Genomic DNA, 20,938 nt, shown 5'->3' on the forward strand with positions numbered 1-20,938 from the left:
TTCACTCCAGAAAATGTATTTAGGAATTTTATTTTGTAATTGTTGAGGGTTTTTTGGACAGAAAATGAAGTTTTAATAAGTTGAACATCACTGCTATAAAAGTCAAAGTGAAATGTCTACTTCAGGTCAGCTAAGAATATATTTAATGCCAAAAGCTGTTGTGGCTTTGGAGGATCATGTCCCCCTTAAAACTGTTTTTTTTTTTTCTTTATAGTGCCTCATTAGAGCTGAGGGAGTCTAAATGCATTCTGGAAAATGTAGGCCAGGCAGAATTAAAAAAAAAAAAAAAAAAAAAGTGGCAAGGAGAGGAGAATGCAGGTTAACGCTGAAAAATGTTTCTGCAAACTAAAATGAAAAGTTTCTTGTTTGGAAATGTGAAGTATTTCATTTCGATTTAAAAATGACTAAATGTTTTAACATTTCTATATCAAAATGTATTTGAGTTCCTTTGTTATGTTAACTTACACATGACAACTTTTCATTTTACTCTGGTGTCAAATTAAATGTTGAAATTTCTTACCACAAGGTTGAGTTTCCAGATTTTGCCCAGCCCAACAGTTGTACAACTAGAATCCTTTCCAGCTGCGCAGCCATCAGCATTATACAGTGCTCTTCCAGAATCTGTATGGTTGGGAATAACAACTGGAGGAATTACTTTTGGGCAACCAGCTGAATTCTGTGAGCACTCCACCTGAGATCGCCAAATCAGAAGTAACAATAACTAAAAAAGGCATCTAACTTCTTAGTAAGAAAGGCCAATAATTCTTAATTTCCTAATTTCCTTTTTTTTTATTTTTTTACTCTGCAAGCTGCTCGCTTCTTGCTTTTATTGAATTTCTAGGAGTGCAGTACAAAGAAACATTCATTACTTACCGTTAAATCAAGTACTAACAAGTTGTGCATCACAAGTATAATTCATGATCAACTATTACGCAGTATTTCTGTGTCATTTTGTTGGTATCTCATCCTGTTTCTTGTATCAATGTCAAATTGTGATATAAAAGACAAATGGAGTGGATGATCAATGACTAAAATACATGCTGATATCATCAAAATAGCATAAAAACAGAGGAACGTTCCATGAAGTGCAGATCGTCATGTATGCCAGAAATCAAAATATGCAACTGTGAAATGCTGTAATATCAGGAGAGATTCCAGTGCATCTGTTTGCCCTCCATTCATGAAAGGGAGGCATGAATGGGGTGGGATGCTTAAAAATGATGGAAAGGATCAGACCAGTTAAATGAGATAAATCTAAAAAAATCTAAAAAATCTTAAAAAGTGTAATTTTTTTGTTCATTAATGTTATTTTCTTTATATTGAACTAAGGCGAAAATGTCCTTGTCATCGTTACTGGCAACCTCCCTTTTTTCATACTGCGTTCTGCGAACTCTCAGTTGACTCTCCCTTGTCTTTAGGGCAGAATGTTATTTAAGAGTTAAGTTTTCTTCAGCTGTATTTGGAAGGTCCCTATCGTGTAATACAGTGGTTGCAACTCTTGTTCAAGTGGAAAGTATTTATCTTTTCATATTCTAGTACCGTTATCAAAAATGCGTCGTCCTCTGCATGTTTTGAAAAAACAATTACAAATATAAATGCTTTCATGTAATACATGTGCTTGTATATACAACATTCTTAACTTTAGGCACTACTTTTTAAGTTATTGTCTATTTTAATGTTTTGATATTAAACCTGCAACAACAGGATTCTGAATTATTCGCCTGTGCTTAATATAGTCAGCAAATTATCTTTTCTAGGCACAACCGGGTAAGTAAAGATTTTTAGCCTGATCTCTGAATTTCCGTGCAGTTGTGGGTTTGTCAGACCTTTAGCGATATGCTAAAGCAGAAGGCTAAGGGACTGTGGTTTAATACGGACTAATGCACATGGCAGGGCATTTACATTAGTGCTATTTCTTTCAATGCATTATAGTGAAATTGTATTTTAAAACCAGGCAAACTATTGATGCTTTTATTGAATGGAATAATTTATTGTAGAAATATTTTAGTCTGTTGACATTTCATCATCAAATAACAGTAAACACAATACACATTTCCCATAAGACTGTTCTCAAGAGCCAAATATTTAGCCTTCACTTACTCTAACAGTAGCATTGTAATAATCACTCTTCAGGCAAAGACAGAAAATTATGTTTAAGGATGACCTTTTAATATACAATAATAAGTAGGAAATATACCAAAACAATCAAGTTTGCTCAGTATTTCCAGTTAATATTTTACAAACTGCTATTCAATTTTACAGTTCAAGGCGGTGGGGGTTGTGTGGTTTTTTTTTTAGTGATTGTAAACACTACACTATCAAGCCTACCTTGATGGTTCGTTGCATTTAAAATCCTCAAAATTAGTTATTAGAATCAGTGTACCTAAAATGACCAAAATGAGTAAATAGTTGAAAGTACCCATTTTGTTTGCCCATAAGTCTGTCCAGTGCTGCATTTACTGCGTTTTTAAGATTCATCCAGAAGCATTTATTTAGGTTCATTGGAATTTACAAATGGTAAACTTTTCTCCAAAGTATCTGAGGTTGAAAGTGAACAAAAATACTTATTGAAAACCAAGAGCTTCACATTTAAACTTGCCTGTTATACCAAAATTATTCTACTTGTTTTTCTTGTTCTATGGAAAGCCCTGAGAATAGGTAATACCTTACTGAGCCTCACGTACCAAGTAAGAGAAGCTAGTTGCTTCCTCCCTGTATAACTAATTTTAAACCATTTATGTTTTCAGCAGTGCACAAATATTTAGGTACAATCATTTATCTTCTCTTTGTTGCCAGCCTTCAGAGTAAATTTGCAGCCAAGTGCCAGTTAATGCTGAATGAGAATTCAGGCTTGATCACATGCTTTTCTAACGCTTTGGGGATTTTTAGTTTAATTGTTGTCCAGATGTTTCACACCATGCCCATCCTGCACATATTTTTTTACATTTCTGTCTTCACAAAAAGTAATTGTTTTGACTAGCTATTTTCTTAGTCTTTGTTTTGCTTCTCCAAGTCTCTCACTTTTTTGGTTAAGTATCCCAAAAAGTGTTTGCTGTGTGAAAAGGATTCTTGCTGGAAGCAGTATATGGAAGTAGTTGGAGGCAGTTCTTCTTTCACAGTTTGAATATAATTTCTGACGTTTTATGGCTCATGCTCACAGTAAATATTTCTGTTAGGTAACTGACTGGACAGGGAAGACAAAGGAGCTGAGTGTACAATATTTTTTCTGGAATAGTCCCTCTCTTTTTACTCATCCAGTCCATAGGTGTCTCTAAAGAAAATCACCACTGCATGCCTCTGTAATTCACCATTAGACTTGTTGAAGCATAAATTCACTAGCTATACAAATACAAAGTTAAGAACTGTAATAAAAATGATGGTTTTGCTGTCACATTTGATTCGGTGGCTGCTACTTTGTTCAATTTTAGCATTAACATAAGGTCTATGTGGAGGGCAAAGCGTTCGTTCATCCCTGTTGAGCCATTTTGGGGGCGAGCTTGGTGGATGTGGTAGGTCTTGCACCATCCCTGAGGAGCAAGGAGGCACCTGGCACGCTCAGCTCTCGCAGGAACAAGTTTTACAGCTAGAGGTTCTCCACTAAGATTTTTATGCCTTCACTTACCAACAGATTTGCTTTGCACTTTAAGAACTGCTGTGTCCCCATACAGTTTATTTCTCTTTGCAGGTCAGTGGCAAGGAGATTGTCACTTACTTGGTCCCAGGAACCTTCTAGGAGCTATGTATATTAGAACAGAATTTGAAGATGAATCTGGGAAAAAAAAAAGACAGTGGGTAGGTGTTGCATGAGTATAGTTTACGCCTATAAAATACTTCTTCCTTGAAACATAGGACAGAAAATTGGTGAAGTGGCTATTATTCAGTTTTTTGAGTTTTGGTCGTTCTCTCTTTCTACATGTCTTCAGTTGTCCCCTTTGTTCAGTATTTTTCTAGGCTTGAGGATTAGACAAGAGTAGCCTGGATAACATTCAAACAAAAGTGCTTGAAGTCATGTAGACATGTTGTAAAAACAAAAAGAGAAATTACAAAGGTTGTATATATATTCTTTGGTTAGAAAAGTTTGCTTGTCTTTATGTATTTATGTTCCAAGCCTAGAGAAACTCTGCAAGTTGAAGATGTTACCTTTGATAAAAATCAGATAGTGCATTATTATTTATGAAAACTAAATTATTAAGTTCTGTCTGTAGGATGGATATTTTACAGTAAGCAAACAATAGTTCAGATTCGTACTGCTCATTGAAAAGGAAATCCCGTTTAATCTTACCTTTTTTAAAACTCTTCTCTTTCTGCATTCTGAACACTTTCCTGGTATACCATTTTATAAATACACAGCATCTTTTACAGGTATTTGTTCCTCAGGTAGGGAAAAAAATACTTGGGTTTGTGTTTAATTTTGTTAGCAGTGGTAATACAATTTCTAATTGCTTGAGAAAGTATTTTGTATTATTACTTCCATGTACCACGTTTAGAAATGCGTAAGATTTTGTCGCTATGTCCAGTCCCCAGCTGTCATAAAAACTGTTTTGTAGCCTGTTTGGTAAAGCTCCCCAGTTTGATTTTAAAAGCAGTTAAGGCATTTTGCTCCCACTGTCCTAGCTGGGAGACTGTTTTAGACCCAGCACACTGATCTCCCTGGTGTCCTGATGGAGAACAATTGTGTCTGCTCTCAGCCCGTGCTCTCTTAAGCCAGAAAGGCCAAATTCCTGTAGTCTTTCCTCTGGCACACTCTCCTTTCCCCTGGACGTTTCAGTAGCCATGCTCTGTATGTCGTAATTAGAATATGTCTTTCTTGAATGACTTGTCCGCCTCGTAGACATCCCAGATCGGGGCTAATTCTTTAAGCAAACGCAGTATAAATCTATAACTTCACTGGAATATCTCTCCGAGTGCTTCATAGGACTGTTTTGTCCTTTCCTTAGATGCATCGCTTTGTTTCCCTTTACTGATCAGCTCTTACCCAGATTACTTCCTTCTCCCTGTGAGAAAGTAAAGAGAAATACGACTTCTTTATTACAGTCTGTGTAACTATGTGTAGCTTTGAATAGAACAATAGCAATATTTTAGTGTATTACAGTAAAATTGCAGATCTTGTACACAAGTCAGAATAGTTATCTGCAGTGAAAAGATGGGTAACTTGAACATTGGGGAAAAAAATGTTTGTTTTAGTTTCTGGAACTTTGCTATTTAACATAACAAATGTTCTGTGATTGGTCCTGGCTGCCAGACTCATTGATATCAACAAGTCAAAAGTTTTCCTTTGCTGTCATCACGTCTGATGTTTTACTAGGTTTTGTTTATTTTGTATTTACACAGCAACAGTCCAGAGATAGTATCTGGCTTGGGTATGTTTTTTTTTTTTTTTTTTTTTTCCTAAAAAGTGAACTACAGTTTGGTTTCCTCTAACATAAATATTATGCAGTCTCCCAACTCCTGCAGTATATAAGCAAAGTACTGTGCAAATGCTCATTTGTCCTTAAATGCCCATGGAAGAAGTTTGCAAATCTACCAGATTTTATCCATCCTTATTTATAGTCATGGGACAGACTCTTATGCACTGTAAACTGGGGTAAAATCAATTGGCTTATTTTACCCACAGTGATGACATGTAAGTGCCTGTATTACCTCACAGTACATCACAAGATACCGTGACATGCTACTCAGTTATTTCATTTATTGCAGAAATTCATCAAGTCACTTTGGTATAAGTACATATATATAAAAAAAACACTCAGTAGCACAAAGCTCTTTAAAGTCAGATTTCCATAAATTTGCACAGTACTCAATGCTGGCAGTGTTAATCAAATAAGAGCAAATAAGTACATTAAAGTGGAAACATTACTTAAGGAAACAGCAACAGTTCCATAATTTTTCTATCATTTCATATGTGGTCTGACTTGTAGTTGATATTTTTTTAATTAAAGAGTGGTTCAAAAGTGCCTATAGGCAATCAAAAATTATAAATGATTTTTTAATTCTTATTTTTGCTGGTTCAGCTGGAATTATAGCTGTCTTAATCTCTTGAATTTACCATTTTTCTGCTGTTGCCATAGTGAAATCAGGTAGAGCAGACAAAGCTGTTCTCTTTCTTCTCTTTGAACTTAACTAAAAATAATGTTTAATCTAGTGGTATGGCTTTAGAAATAGCTTTTAAAAATGTTAATGTGGGTTTAGCAGTTATGAAGAGGGAGAGATATAGAGGTCTGTAAGTAGAAGTTCTATTTACCCTTAGCAAAAATACAGTACATGTACGATCAATGCAAGTTTCCCTTCACCAGTTTATCCTAATGCTTTAGGCCTAGGGGGGCTTTAGAAAAAAAATGTGTATGTTTGTGCCCATTTATATATCTTGCCGGCAGATACTTCCTAGTGAGACTTTTCTGAGAGAGGAAGGAATGAAGGCATCTGAGTTTTTTGGTGGGTTGGTTGGTTTTTGTAACTGTGACAGAACATACCATACTATTTCTAGTGATAACTGATCAGTTTGCATATTAGTAGCCTGATGGTAAGAACTTTGTTTTAAGTGACCTAGGTGGAATTCATACAAGACTTGGTGATGAAAAGCTCCAGATCCCATCACTGATTTGTCTGGTTCTTCAGGAAGATCATGCCAATCTTACTGAGTGTATTTATACTGGATTATAGTAATAGGTAATAGCTAAGTACTGTATACAAGCCTGTTTGTAAGCCTATATCTAAGTCAATTCAGTTATTTAAAACTGTGTGTAAAAGTCGAGTGTATAAATACTAATTTGTAAAAAAACTTTGTGCCTCAAAGGTGCAATGAGAGATTTTCAAATCTCTATTAGAAATCAAAGGTTAATACGGAAAGATTACAAGTGGAAGGAAAGGTAGAGATCAAAGCACCTAAATGTTCACTATTTAATTTTACTGAGATAGAGTTGTTCTCCCTTTTTTGCTTATTTATTGACTCTACTTTTCTATTATTTTCTTCTTGTTTTCTAGCTAGCAACATTCTGGCTTAACCAGACAGGGCAACACCCTCTTTTGCAACAAAGCTATAAACTAAGGGGACTGACAGGAAAAATGTCTTACATATCTTTTATTGTTTGTGTCGGGCTTCTACTACTCAGGTCAAGTTGAAGGTGTCATTCCCATCTTCCACATATTGGTCAGGTTGGACCAGATGGAAGCCTTTTGTCAGCACCTCTACTTAAGCTGCAGTATAGCTCTTCCTGACAAATGGATGTGTGTGTGAGAAAGAGCTTTCTCAGAGGGGTTCTGTAAGAATATAGCAACTATGGAATTTAAGAACTATTTTTAACCTCTGTTCTCCATTATATTTCGAATGTATGACATGCTTAGTCATTACAGTAACAGAGACAAAAAAATAGAAAATAGGTGCTTTAAAAAGTAATCCGGAAACGATAAAATCCTCACCATTTTTGACTGAGAAAGGGAGAGGAAAAGATGGATGCTCATGGCAGATACTAATCTTATCACTTAATGTAGTCGTTCTCAGCTTTTAGGATTACACAGGCAACGCGAGAACAGAAAAAGAACAAGGTAAGCGTGCTCTGGTGGGAGTTAGCCGGCTCTCAGAATGGTTGGTAAAACTGGCTGACGTTCTGCGGTTCCAAGCTACTTACTGCAAGCTTAAAATTTTTTTGGAGAGAAAAGCTGTATTTCATCATTTTTTCTTCTTGTTGTCATTTCCCTTTTCTTTTAGTTTTTCTTTTGCCATAAAGGGAGCAGGGCTGAGCAGTACTCGCAGCTCAGTAACTTATTTTTTTTTCTACTTTGTTTAAAAGGAGCTGTTAATGCTATCTTTGATGCCCTTAAAGGACTGACAACCAACAATTTTCCTTTCTTGTTTGTGTGTTAATTAAAATGTTTAAAATAGTTTAATAGTGGTTGCTCCACACACGTAAACCAGCAGTAACTGAGAAAAAACCTTGTATCATACCTAATGTTAACATTGTAGCATTTCATATGTATTTTATTAATATCTTACCCACCGATGACATTAGACTCTCTTTTCAATAGAGCAGTTTTTGAGGTGCATTGCAAAGGAATAGTACAGGTGTGTATATTATACTGATCTTTGGAAAAAAACTATAGTAGCTCACAATTTGTTTTGATTTGAACTTGTCTAAAAGGATTTTTCCGTATTTAACACACAAACCTTGTGGCTGTTGGAATAGTAACCTTCATACCATCCTTGGGAACAGCTAACGTACGAATGCCATATAAGGAGTAAATGACTTGACACAAGATAGTCCAGCAATTGCATGGCAAAGATAAAAATAAAACATAGGAATACAATCCAACTTGTCTTCCACTATTCTTAACATAGTGCTGTAATTATATGAGGAAAATTATTCAGACTAATGTGATTTTATCAAGTTGCAAACTTTTGGCTCAGTTCTCATCAGACATGGATTGTAATATGTCACTGCCAATCTTGACAAATCTGCTATTGCTTTTGTATCTTCACAAGTGATAGCATTTTCCTCTCATTCTTTCTCTCCCTTTTCCAAGGCTCCCTTATATAGCAATGTGCATTTATATATCTTCCATTTGAACAGAATCCTTTATTTTAACAGTGAGCCCAAAAAGATTCGGTGCATAGTAAGCAAAGAAAATTGAAATGAACTTGTTTCTAATGTTGGTATATATTGCTAAGAAAGAGCAAATAACTTGTAAATAAACCTAAATAGCAGTATGAATTTTTCAGAAGCAGCACGCAGTTGAGCTCTGGTTGGCTGACAGATACATATATATATAAAATGAAAGAGGCAGAAGGCAAAAAGCTGTTTCCTGTGGAAACTGCAAGAGGTAGATTACTGTGCATATCCCCAATTATGCACCTATCTGATCTAGTTGTGGATGTAATAACTCTGCAAATCGCCTTGATGGTCTCCTAAAGTCTCTGGAATATTTTTCCACCTAGATCCATATGGAATGTTTTTATGGTCTTTTGCAAGACTGGACATTTTGCAGATGATACAGGCTGCTGCATAAGAGTTATGCATCTCGGGAGGCACTGTTTTTCCAAATAACAACTAAAAATTGAATTATTTTCGAATATGGAGTGGAGCAGGAAGAGAGAGAGAGAGAGAGGCAGACTGTGCCAACTCAGATTGTACAGGCACTGGGTATAATGTATCAACTAAGAGACAAGCTGAAGAGCCTCAGGCATTAGAAGTGATACATTCGTAATGAAAGGGGTGAATGCCAGGCACAATTTAAGTTTGCCAGCAGATTCCAAAGAAGGCAACGATACTCCGCTTGGGAGGAGGTGTTTGCTTCCCTTCTGGGCGGACATGAGGTGCCACAATAATAGGCAGCAGACTTAGTATTTTCTTTTTCATCTGTTCCCTGCTTAATACAGATAGGTGACTTACACTTTGAGAGACAGTGAATTTAAGTACAGCATCGCACATAAAATATTTCTGCCTGTCAATTATGCACAATAGTGTGTTTGGCAGTTAAACTGCTAAGCAACATTGTGTGAAGATACTCAGCATGATTTAGTATCCAGTCTTGGACTAATTCTCTGATTTGGGAAGTTGGAAGCGCAAACGAGCTGTGCTCCATTTGTTCATTCATCTGTTATATTGTTTGTTTTATTGTATATTTGTGTATAAGGATACTGAGATATGAAATTGTATAATAATTCATCAAAATGTCTTTAGATACCTTTAGTGCTGGTTCCAGGATTCATACTCAGCAAATGCTAAACATACAGGTAGGAAATACATTTATTTATAGATGTTCTTGCCATCAAAATTTGCTGAACAACATTTCTGATTAGTTTGGTTCTATTTCACAAAAAAAATATTAGGCAAAAATAAATTGCAATGAGAGCAGTTCAGTGTCCCCTGTTAAATGCACTTTTGGCATATCCTATCGCTCTGGCAAGCACCATCACCAGATAAACAGCTGCACAGAAAGAAAGGGTTTCTGCAAACTACGAAGCACTCACAGATTATGCAGATATCATCTTGCACTGGCCTTAGAATGGCCTGTTACTTCAAGCCTAAAAATAAACAACTATTAATCACCTAATGGCAACATGAGTTGACCAGCACTTATGGCTGCCTGGACCTCAATCTAACTGTACTCAAAGGCTTGTCTCATGTTTTCTGTCACCCAGGATAAGAGGTAGTTTGCAGCCAGGCATTTCTTTGAGAAGACTGCTATGAGCTTAACAAAATGTTTAAAATAAGCTCAATAACTCCTCTCAACACTGATACAGAGCTTAAAACATGTAGAATCAAACAATAGCGTCCTTGTGTCAGCAGCCTCCGGAGAGCGAAGTAATCAGCACAAGGTTTCTTGGGAAGCAGAATAACAGGAAGAATCTCTCTCTCTCTCTCTCTCTCTCTCTTTTTTTTTCCCCCTTTATTTTTTTTTGCCTGGGTTTTATTCAGAAAGTGTTCTTCACAAAGACAATATATGGAAAAAACTTGTAATGCAAACAACCACCTTTTCTCCACACCATTTCAAAGGATAGCAGTGTCTTGCATAGTGCAATGCAATAGCACAACTTAAATAGAAGTAGCATAGCTTAAGTAACTGATGGCTGAAAGGCATGTTGTAGGATTGAAAAGTGTTGCTGCTTTGAACAGGAATACATTAGCGCACTTGTAGAATTATGGCAAAGCCATAATAATCCTGAATTATGAAGTTTCTTCTAAAATAAATGTACATGCAGCAGCTAATATAGAATATTAGAGTCTGTCCATCAGAAAGTAATTTATGAAACTTCTGAAAATGTAGGAAGCTTTCTCATATCATATATTTCGGCCTGAAATGTTTGATGGAGATTTTTTTTTCCTTGCTTCTGTCCCTCATCCAGGCTGCCTTATTAAGTTGCTTTGCCCTATGCTGAGATGGTTAAGTGAGGTAACACCCTTATATTTCATAGAAATATAGGCCTATCTTCATTACCCAGTGAGGTGCCTGGAATACCTCCATCATCTCTGATTTGTGTTTTGGATAGATACTGGAAGTAACTTCCAAGACAGCTAAAATGCATCATCTTCCAAAATGCATACCTCAGTGATGTCTACTAAAGACAAAGGGGTTTTGACCATGATTTCCATTAAATAACCAAGCACTGTAATGATTAGCAATTTTGTTATTATTCTAATCATTTTCTTTTCCAAAATGGCCATGCAAATACCATGTCATTTTTCACTACCTCAGCTCAATCCTGCAATGCAAGTGTAAGGCCTTATAGCTCTCTTTGCAGCACAAACCCATACTCTCTGATGTGCAGAACATCTATGTGCTTTTAAAACGGTTGAGACTGAAGAATATGTTTTACTGATTCTAAACCTTCAATACGCACAACCACTTAGATGAGTGTCTCGAAGACTAAATAACAAAATAATATTTTTCAATAAAATTTAGGGTATGAACCAACAAAACTTGAGAGATTCAAAGTTCAGTTGATGCTCTCTTGTCTTAATGATAAGCTGCCGTGAGCCACTATGCCTTTTCTTTCTCACTCACTGCATCAGTCATCACTTAGAAAGCCTTGATCCTTGTAAATCTGTGTAACCTTAATGTTATTTAATCATAGCTTTTAAAAGTTAATTTCCATGAGAACTATATTTGAAAAAAAAGAACTAACTTGTCATTGAGGATTATAAAAATCCTTTATTTGCCTGGAGAACAGTACTTAGATCTGAATGAATCCTGTAGGTGAATAATGTATTTCGACAGTTTGTTTATTAAAAATGTATTATGCAGCTAAAAGTTGCATTGTATTTATAATATTTTTAATGACAGTGACTTGCACAGTTTTTGGTGCATTCTATTAATATGCATTTTTAAATTGTGTTATGCAAATTCTAAAGCATTTTAACATGGTTTTTTATATCCATATAAATATCACTTGGTTTGTTTTTATTTCTCCAAATGCCGGAAGCAATTAAATCGTATTGTAAGCTTGATGAAATGTGGCCAACAAAAATGCTGCTCCTTGATTGATGCCTTAACAGCCTCATCACACAGATAAAAAGGCAACTAGTATAAATAAAAGCTCATTAAAATTTAATTGTATCCAAGAGAGGTGTGACTACACAGTCCTGATGCTAGTTTCCATCCACCCTTTTTCTCCTGCCAGCTCCAGCGTTCCCCATCAGTGGAGTATCACATCAATATCTAGTGTTCGTAGAAATGCCTACCTTTCTCACGCCAACAGAAATTTCCATCCGTGAGTCAAAACCTCCTTGGAACTGGGAGTCTCACAGAATGTTAGTAGACTTTAATCCGTATGTAAGGCTTGATGCATTGCTTGCTGCTGTTACAGACAAGTTTCCTATTATCTTTAAAAGTATGTGATCAGAAATTTTAAAATGTCCACCTCTCTACTCTGATCTTGTCTATGAATTGGCCTTATTTTAATGCACCTGTTCAACTTTTTCTTGAGCCGCATTTGTGAGCCAAAGATATTTTTGTGCAGTTGCTACTGCAGGAAGATTATATTAAATAGCATATGGGATTAGAGGCCAAAAAAACCTATTGCGTTAAGAATCAGATTTATAATGTAAAAAGCAGCACACAGTTAGGTACTTGATTTTACTAAATATTGACATTGCAGGGGGTTTTGCCTGTTTTGACCAGACTTGATGAAGGCTGTGCGATGCCTTGAAGGCACCTTTTGTTTAAATCATAGACCTGTGTTGTTGGTTGACAAACGTGTGTGGAGGATTCAAAAAGAGAAAGGGGTAATAAAAAAGTACAGGTATCTTTGAAATGAATTCAGGGTTTTGAAAATGCACTACTGTTACACACAAGTACCTTAATTTTGGTTTTAAATCTCTATTTGTATGAATGTGCAGTAATATGTTGATTGTTATAAACTATTCTGAACTTGTAGTAACAGTTTAAATGGAAAATTTCTTGCTAACCCAAGTAATTTTCTGAGCAGTGGCTGTTAGATACTTGCCAAGATATATAAGGCTTTGTCATCAGCAGAGCTAAACTAGTTCAGACCTAAGGAAGTTGGCTGACTGATGCCAATTGACCTAACCTGAAAATGTGCTTTGCAGTTGTTGCCTACTAGCCTACACTCTGCTTATATGTAATTCCCACCGCTGAGAAAAATGATCAACTTCTAGAGACCCACTCCACTCTTAGAAGTACACTAAAATAAAGTTTGAGTCTTTAAACAGATAATTTATTAGCTATTACGGCTTTTTTATTATATGTATAGGGCTTACTAGTACTGCTTGTAAAAACAGATTACTTATTACTGTAATTCTAAAGAATTATATTAAAATTAACTTAGAAAGTAATAGCTTATTTGTGAATCATTATAATTCATTTTTTCTCAAGAAATAAGTAGTGTTGTGCCAGTGGTAATGCTCTAACTTGCCTCACATTAAAAAAGGAAACAAAGTTCTTATTTTTTGTTTGTTTGGTTTTTATCCCAGTAACAACTGAAAATGTAACTAACAATAAAGCGATTGTTGGACATGTGGCACATGAGGTACCCAGCAGAGCCAGCTTTGTAGCTGGCACTGTTGGTGAGCTGACACGAAAAACGAGGGCCCAGAAAGCAGTCTTTTAAAGCTACATTCAGATGTGGCCTTCATAACTGAAATCACCAACCAGGTAGACTGTTCTGCTTTCATTTAATAAGAGTGCGCAACTGTATCTGATAACATATTTGCTTCAATTATGTGTATTAAAAATAAGAATTCATATGCCAGCATTTCATTAGGAGAAGCTCTTGGAATTAGAAATTATTTACATTATCCTGAGATCCATGGAACCCATCTATAACAAATAGACTAAGAATAAATAAATAAAATGAACATTTATATAAAAACAATTGCAAGATGTTTTACATTTCAGCTCGGTGTCGAGCTGTGTGTTGAAAATGCATTTTTCATAAAACCACATGCAAGGCTTTTTAATGGTGAAAAAATCAACTCGCAACAGCCACATGTCTAGGCAAATCCTTAGAAGCTAGCATGGACCCCACACAGACATTCCAGAAGAAAAGACATTACTAGAAAGTAGTTTCTCTTGCAGGGAAGTAGAGTGTGTGAGAGTCTACTAGGCCACTTTGATAAATACATAAAAGTCTTTTTTTTTTCTTTTCTAGCACAAAACTGGTTCAACTAGAGGGCAAGTTAAAGCCAGATTCACATTTTGCTTTCTTTTTTCTTCTTCTTTTTTTTAATGATCCTTTCACTTAAATGAAGATTTGTGTATGTAAGATTAACAATAAAGAAAGATATCTTTTTTTTTAAGAAGAACAACCATTTGGCTTGTTTTCTCCAAACTTGCCTCAGCTTATCTAAATTTCACCTTTCTGTTTTTTCAGCATGTCTCTATGAAACTCCTTCTTTCCAGGAAAAACAAAGCCCAGAGTCTCAGGATTATCAACGAGCAAAACTATACCCATTTAGCTTTGTGTTTGTTTTGAGATCAGTGTAACCAAAGCAGTACAAAAGAATCTGTGAGCACTCTTGAATCAGAACAAGCCTAGCATACTTGCAAAACATAAGCAAGCATAAGTTTTATCTAAGCCACTCCTGAACCAGTAAGAATCACACGCTGTATTTTCATATCTCCAGCATATAATTCAAATCCTTCAGCTTGCTCCTTGAGAGATGCTGTCTGCTGCCCTTAAAACTTAGTCTAAGTTCACTTTTCTCTATCCAGCCAAAATTAGACTGCAGTTCCTTGGCAACCTGAGTTAATCCATTGCCTTTAGTGGTCCTGTTCTTTCTGACCACTTTGGGGTCGTAAGTCTGTCTGCCTCCCTTTTGGCATTTTTGGCACTCTGACCCTGCACTAAAGTGCAGTTAGATTGGCTTAGGTTGCCTTGTAGTCACAACTTCTGGTGTCAAGGCAAGGGCTAAAACAAGGTTTATATAACTGTGTATTTATAAATTTATTTTAAGTAAACTGATGCAACTTGTATGGACAAATTTCACTTGCTATGTTTATTATGAGCTGAAGGAAGCTCGCCTTTATGTTTCTTGTTCTGTTTTTCCTGCACAAAACACAAAATTAACCAAAACTCTGTTACTTTGATTTCAGCTTAAAAAAAAGGGGGGGGAAAGAAAAGAAAAGAAAAGAAAACTCAATATGGCTCTAAATTTAGAGGGTTTCACTAGAATGGGTAATACTACAGTTTCATTTAACTTTTGGACATGTTTCTTTGTAGGTAGGCTTTTCAGGGTAAGATCTAAAGTCAAGGGAAAGGAGCAAAAAATACAAGGACATTTTCAGGAGTTCATACAGTCCATCTGAGCAAGAGTAAAATCTATAGTAGTCCATAGCTACATATTTTCGGACGCTTGCTTGTTCACCTTAAGCTTGAACCTTCTCCAAACAGGGGTGACTTGACCTATGTTACATGCCGTGTCATTATGGTATTACAATTGTTTTGCGCGTTGAAGGTTGTGTTTTCCTGCTCAGAGCTACTGACTCCCTTTTCCATAGCAGTATTAAGTAGGCATTCTGTCATTTTTTTTTGTTAATTCTCCTGTGTAAGCCAAAGTTGTCAGCACTGGCCCTGAAAGGAAGATTAGTCACCAATTTGTTAAATGTTGTTATTAATCTAGAAATAAGTTTTTAGCTTTGCAGTGTAATTTACAGTGCTGAGTTTGGTTCTCCACGGTGTCACATACGCCCTTTGAAAGGAGCTGAATTAGAAAGGATAGTTCTTACTTCTAGCGTACATTTCCCCACCTCATCCCCCTACACAAAAAAAAGGTTAAATGTCTTTTCAAATTAAGGCAGCAGTAATTAACCGGTGGCATTGTTTGTGATTTGCCAACTCCGAGCGTTAATGAGAGAGAAATTAGCACTTAGCAGCAGGAGTTCCTAATAGTCAGTGGCAAATGCTTAATGTGCCAACAAGTTAATTTTGGTCTTACGTACTCCACTTAAAGTCTTTTTAAACAAAAATATGGTATGATTTTATGTGACCGTGGTCTGTCTGATACAGAGCCATAATGATACAACACATTGAAAAAAATGCAATTTAGGTTGCACGCAGCAAATCATTTTACTATGCAGACACAGTCAAAAGCAGATTTGAAGGACATTTTCATGCGAAAGGTGTACTTGCTGCCGCAAATAGCAGTGTGTAGATGGTCCTGTATATAAAGTTTATCATCAGAATTTATGAGTTCTAATGATTTGATGGGAACATAAACAATCCCCTTGACTAGTCTCAAAATAGTGGTTTTATTAAGAATAGTAATTTCAGCTACAGCCGAGCCTGCCGCCTCCGGGGCCGGGGGACTCCGACTGCGTGCCGGAGCGAAACGGGCCCTTCGGAGCTCGGGCTGAGCAGCTGCTCATTAGCATGAAGTTTGTTACCTGGCACATGTGCTCGCAATGAAAGTGCTGCGGGTACATTTTATAGTTTCTGCATTGCCTAAAAGAGTCCATTAGAAATGTAAAAGACGCTCTCTGTCTTGGGGGGATTTTTTTGCTTTTGAGAGCAGCTCCGTTCGTACCGAGGTACGTCCGCAGCCAGCTGGCCCTGTGGCCGCCGTTGGTCAGCCCGGGAACGTGTGCGGAGCCTGTCCAAGAGCAGAAGCCGGGCGAGACAGCATCGGCGAGATACTACCTCTCCCTGGAGGCAGTGAGGGGCGGCAGAGGACCGACGCTGCACCGAGCATCCGTCCCTGCTGCCATTTGCTCCTTGCCACCGTTAGACGAGCTGCTGCCCTTACTGCAGGGAGGTCTTGGCCCTGCATGGGCTTCAGAAAGCCACCGCGGAGAGGAATCCGTAGAGGCGGTAGAGGGTGAAGTTCCTGACCACCAGTGGAAAGGGCTGGGTGTAGGCTGCAGCGCTCTYCTGCCCAGGCCATTTTTTCAGTCGGGGCTTTATTCAGTACTAAACGTGTTTGTTATATTATTTAGCGTGGCTGGCTTTGTCACGCTTGAAACCTTTGCGCTTTCACCTGGCGTCTTTCCGTTTCRGAAAGGACCACGCTTGCCAAGCTGGTAAATCAGCAGGGCTGAGGGGTCGCTTGCGTTTGCCGCTAAAATGCAGCCGCTTTTAGGCTGAAGGGTAGTAGCTGTAAACCAGAATGTTACAACGGCGTGCAGCAGTTTGGGGCAAGAGAGTACCATGTCTAATTGAAACTGCAGGAGGAAGCCACAGGGGTTTCGTCTTCCTTTGAAGCCTGTTCCATTGCACGAGCACATCAAATAGAGTTTTCCCCCATTGTTGGAAAGAAACCACCCTAATGAAGCCAGTCTGGCACTACCTACGGTTCTGAGCGCTTGTGATGYCTGCTAAGTGGACATTAAAGTTACTGTGCATCCCCCTGGCACACTTTTATTATAATTAAACATTAGCAAAAATTGGCTACCATATTGGTCGAGTGCTAAGCACAGCTCTGTGTCTAAACCATTACATGACATTCTATTGAACTTTTTCTTGTACATACGGTATCTAACAGCTCATCCTGCACTGTTGTTTTTGGCAAGTTCACTACAGCATRTAATAAATCACAGAAAGAAAAAGCTTTTTGGCCTAATGTTGTGCAGACTGCTGTAATGTTAGACTACAGAAAGCAGTTCTGTTTTTAGACATCCTTTTACTAACCCAACATTCATAATTTATGATTTCACTGTAAAATTCCTGCAACACTACACCAAAAGTAGTGCTGCCCTTTAATTAAGTGCTCTCAGTAGGAAAAACGTGAAACTGATGTGCAAAACATATCGCAGTACACAGTGATTGATAGTGATTACTTCTTTATGAACCCAGCCTGAAGGTCTGAACTTCCTGATGGGTAAAATAGTCCATGGGGCTACTTCCTGAGATTGCCTAGTGGGGATCAGTCAGTGCTAGTAATATCTGAGGAATTCCTGAGGCGCATTTCAGAGACCTTGCAGTAGAAACTTTCTATTTCTTTATGAACTATATACAGTTTACCTTAATAATTACTTGCATAATAATGTATTTTCTACATTGTATTTTAAGGATTCATTGCTGATCTTCACGGTACTACAATGCACACGAACTGAGATTGCATAAACCCATGTATTTTTAATGTCTAAGTGTCCAAATCCGAAAAAAATGGAGCATATTGCAAGATAAACTTCTTTATGTATCAAAGTTATTGAAAGTTACTTAATATTTAAGACACAGGTCTGTTTTTGGTTGATAAATTATATGTGCAGAGCACTCAAGGAATAAACCCCTTATAGAGATTGCGTACATCTTGAAATAACATTTTTTTGTGGAACCAGGCATTAATGAGGTATATCAATTCAATGCTGATTTAATTTTGAAAATTAAATTAAACTCTCTCCAATTTTGGAGTAATACTAACAGGAGCATTACCTGCACTGGGATTGCACAGTCACATTCTTCTTTTTGCTTCATAGGTTTGGCCCTGGATTAGTCATCTATTGGTATGGATTTATTGAAGAGCTGGACTGCCATCGTGAGCGTGGTATCCTGCTAAAAGACTGCTTTCCCACTGACATTGTGACTCTGCGACACAGCATGGCTTAGCACTGAAGTTGGGAGGAAGAGGTAAATCCGGAAGCAATTTTACTTTCCTGCAGTGTAAACTAATAGCAGCATCTGCCCTGAACTTCAGCTGAACTCCTGCTGCCTGTGCTCATGCTACTGCCTCTTTAGACAAACATATCAGGAGTTTCTGTTTTGCTTCAGACCTCTGTTGTGATCAGCCAAAAAAGACAGACACAACCCACTCATTATCAGAGTTTCTCTCTCTGTCAAGCAGTTAGTTTATAGATATTCATAATCTTCCTTCCTTCCGGATGGCTTCTCCTAGCATTCTAAACAAAGAAAAAATGCAGAGGCTGAAAGGTGCAACTTTCCGTTCTTCTCCAAAGTTTTTTCTTATGATTTCACTCACAAGTTTATTAAATGTTAGTGATGTGGCTGAAACACCTACAGTGATGTGGAAAAATGATTTAGGCTGATATTCTGGGTCTTAAAACAACATAGTGCATAGCTCATGAAGCCTAAGTGGTACGACAAGGTCATATCTTTTCTGGCTGTTACAGTAAGCAGACAGATTTTGTGAGAAGTATTGGTATATGTGTTTCCTCACTTTATCTGATTGCTAAAAAACCAACAGAATCCCAGATTAACAATTAAAAAAGAATTCAAAATAGTTTTTTATGGGGGAGGAAGGGAAGAGCAAGGATTTATTTTATGCATGTGAGTGTCTGAACCTTGTAGTATGTATTCATTTGTGTATAAAAATGTAATGACTCCAAATAGTTTGGGTTTTTGTCTTTTTTATTTATTTGAGGAATCCATACTTAGGAGTTTTCCTTTTAACTGGCTTTAAGCAAATAGTCTGTCTTGACCTCCGTAGGCATTATAACGTAAAAATGTTTAGCATACCAAAGTCCGGAAGAACAATGTGCAGGAGCTTTTTGCCTGACTTAATTGTGAAGAAGATAATCACCCTCATGTTCAAGAAGAGCAGTTAGGAAGATAAAACAGTGCTTCATACTGGATCAGTTCCATGGGACAGATAAAGCATCCAAATAGGCATTAGTCTCCTGAGCATTCCTATATTCATATAAGAATATTATATTTCTCTTTTTTGGACCACCAAGATTGGAGGTACATTGAGGTGAATGTTAGGTATCCTTGAAATTTGTAGAGATTCAGTGTCAGATTCTCTTTTCACGTTCCTCACCACTCATGCAGGCAGTATTTGGCTCTTTCTCAGCTGCTCTGCTCTCTCAGCTAGAAGCTAGTCAATGAAAACAGCTCTTTGGCCTCAAGACTCTTTAAGCTTCTTTTCTTTGCTAACAGTCGTTCAAAGAAGAACAAAATACTTTAGAAAGCCAGCAAGGGTATTGTGTGTGTGCGCGCACTGTCTCTCGTTTGTCACAGAAGTTAGGCAGAGCTATAAATTCTGTTGTGGAATGAAAGGTGCGATAACAGTCTCCTTGAAGCACAAAGACCTCTTCCGTAGGGAAATGCTCTTTAAAACATTAAGATCCACATTCATCTTTTTTTTCAGGAAACTTAGTTCAGGTGATACTTTGTGTGTCTGTATGATTTCAAAATCACATGTAGACTTTATAGAGTCTTACCTAGAGTTAAGAGTATTAATTCCATTCAGTTTTTTTCATCTCTAGTTTTCGTATATGTATAGATTATTTTGGTTTTGAATTTTAAGATCTCACTGTAATGCTTTTTAGTAAGTTTCAGACAGAGGTTCATCATTTTGATTAACCTTTTATTTATAGGAAAAAGTGTCCTCATTCTTCGTAGAGCTCTATTCTTTGCTGCAGAAGTAAACCAGTGTAGCCCTGCTATTGTGAGTTACTGGTGTGTAGAGATCGTTAATTTTGGTTTTGAATATGTTATACTGGAAATATTTTTTTTTAATTCGAATACCTGTAACTCATTTGTGTTCAACTGTTTAAGCTATTGTGCTTAGTTTATTTTACCTGACCAGCTTTATGGATCTGCACATAACGATATGCAGAAGCAATCTGCAGTGTACCTGCCTGATGCTACACAGAAGCTGCATTTAGGGTGTTGCTGCCCCTGGGACATATAACTCTGGTTTAGGTTAGTGGCATGTGTAAAACCAAGGAGAGAATAAAAAAGACGTAATAACTGAACATTATTATGGTAGAAAACTCAGAAGTAATGGTTGTCTAAGGAAAATAGGTTTTAAGGGCAAAACTCAATTTGTTTTAGCTAGTGCATATGCTTTCTCTTGTATGAAAACATTTAAATCAGCTTTTACATGATGTACTAATGCTGCTTTTTCTTTTGGAATAAATTAAATTTATCTGCACAGATGTTGAAAATTCTGCTCAACCTTCATCAAAGCTTTGCTTTATTTGTTTTTACATTAAACAAATTTATGTTGGGGACACACAGATAAATCAGGTTATGCTTGTATTTGTTTGTTTATTCCTCTGCCTGATGCMGTGACATAACAGGTTGAAA

At 37.0% G+C, this 20,938-nt stretch overlaps 1 protein-coding gene across 1 annotated transcript in view; it reads left to right on the forward strand.

Moving 5' to 3' along the window:
* Positions 1 to 19,236, forward strand: part of CDIN1 (CDAN1 interacting nuclease 1) — a gene marked incomplete at its 5' end in the record, with an annotated part of 100,004 nt that extends 80,768 nt beyond the window's left edge. The window contains one exon of the mRNA XM_085306682.1: positions 18,367 to 19,236. Within this exon, the coding sequence (XP_085162808.1) occupies positions 18,367 to 18,496 (130 nt within the window). The remainder of the gene's footprint in view (positions 1 to 18,366) is intronic.
* Positions 19,237 to 20,938: the final 1,702 nt, after the last annotated feature.

Source organism: Rhea americana, unplaced genomic scaffold (genome assembly GCF_003343005.1).
Source record: "Rhea americana isolate MKP2758 unplaced genomic scaffold, rheAme1 scaffold_245, whole genome shotgun sequence".
Lineage (NCBI taxonomy): Eukaryota > Metazoa > Chordata > Aves > Rheiformes > Rheidae > Rhea > Rhea americana.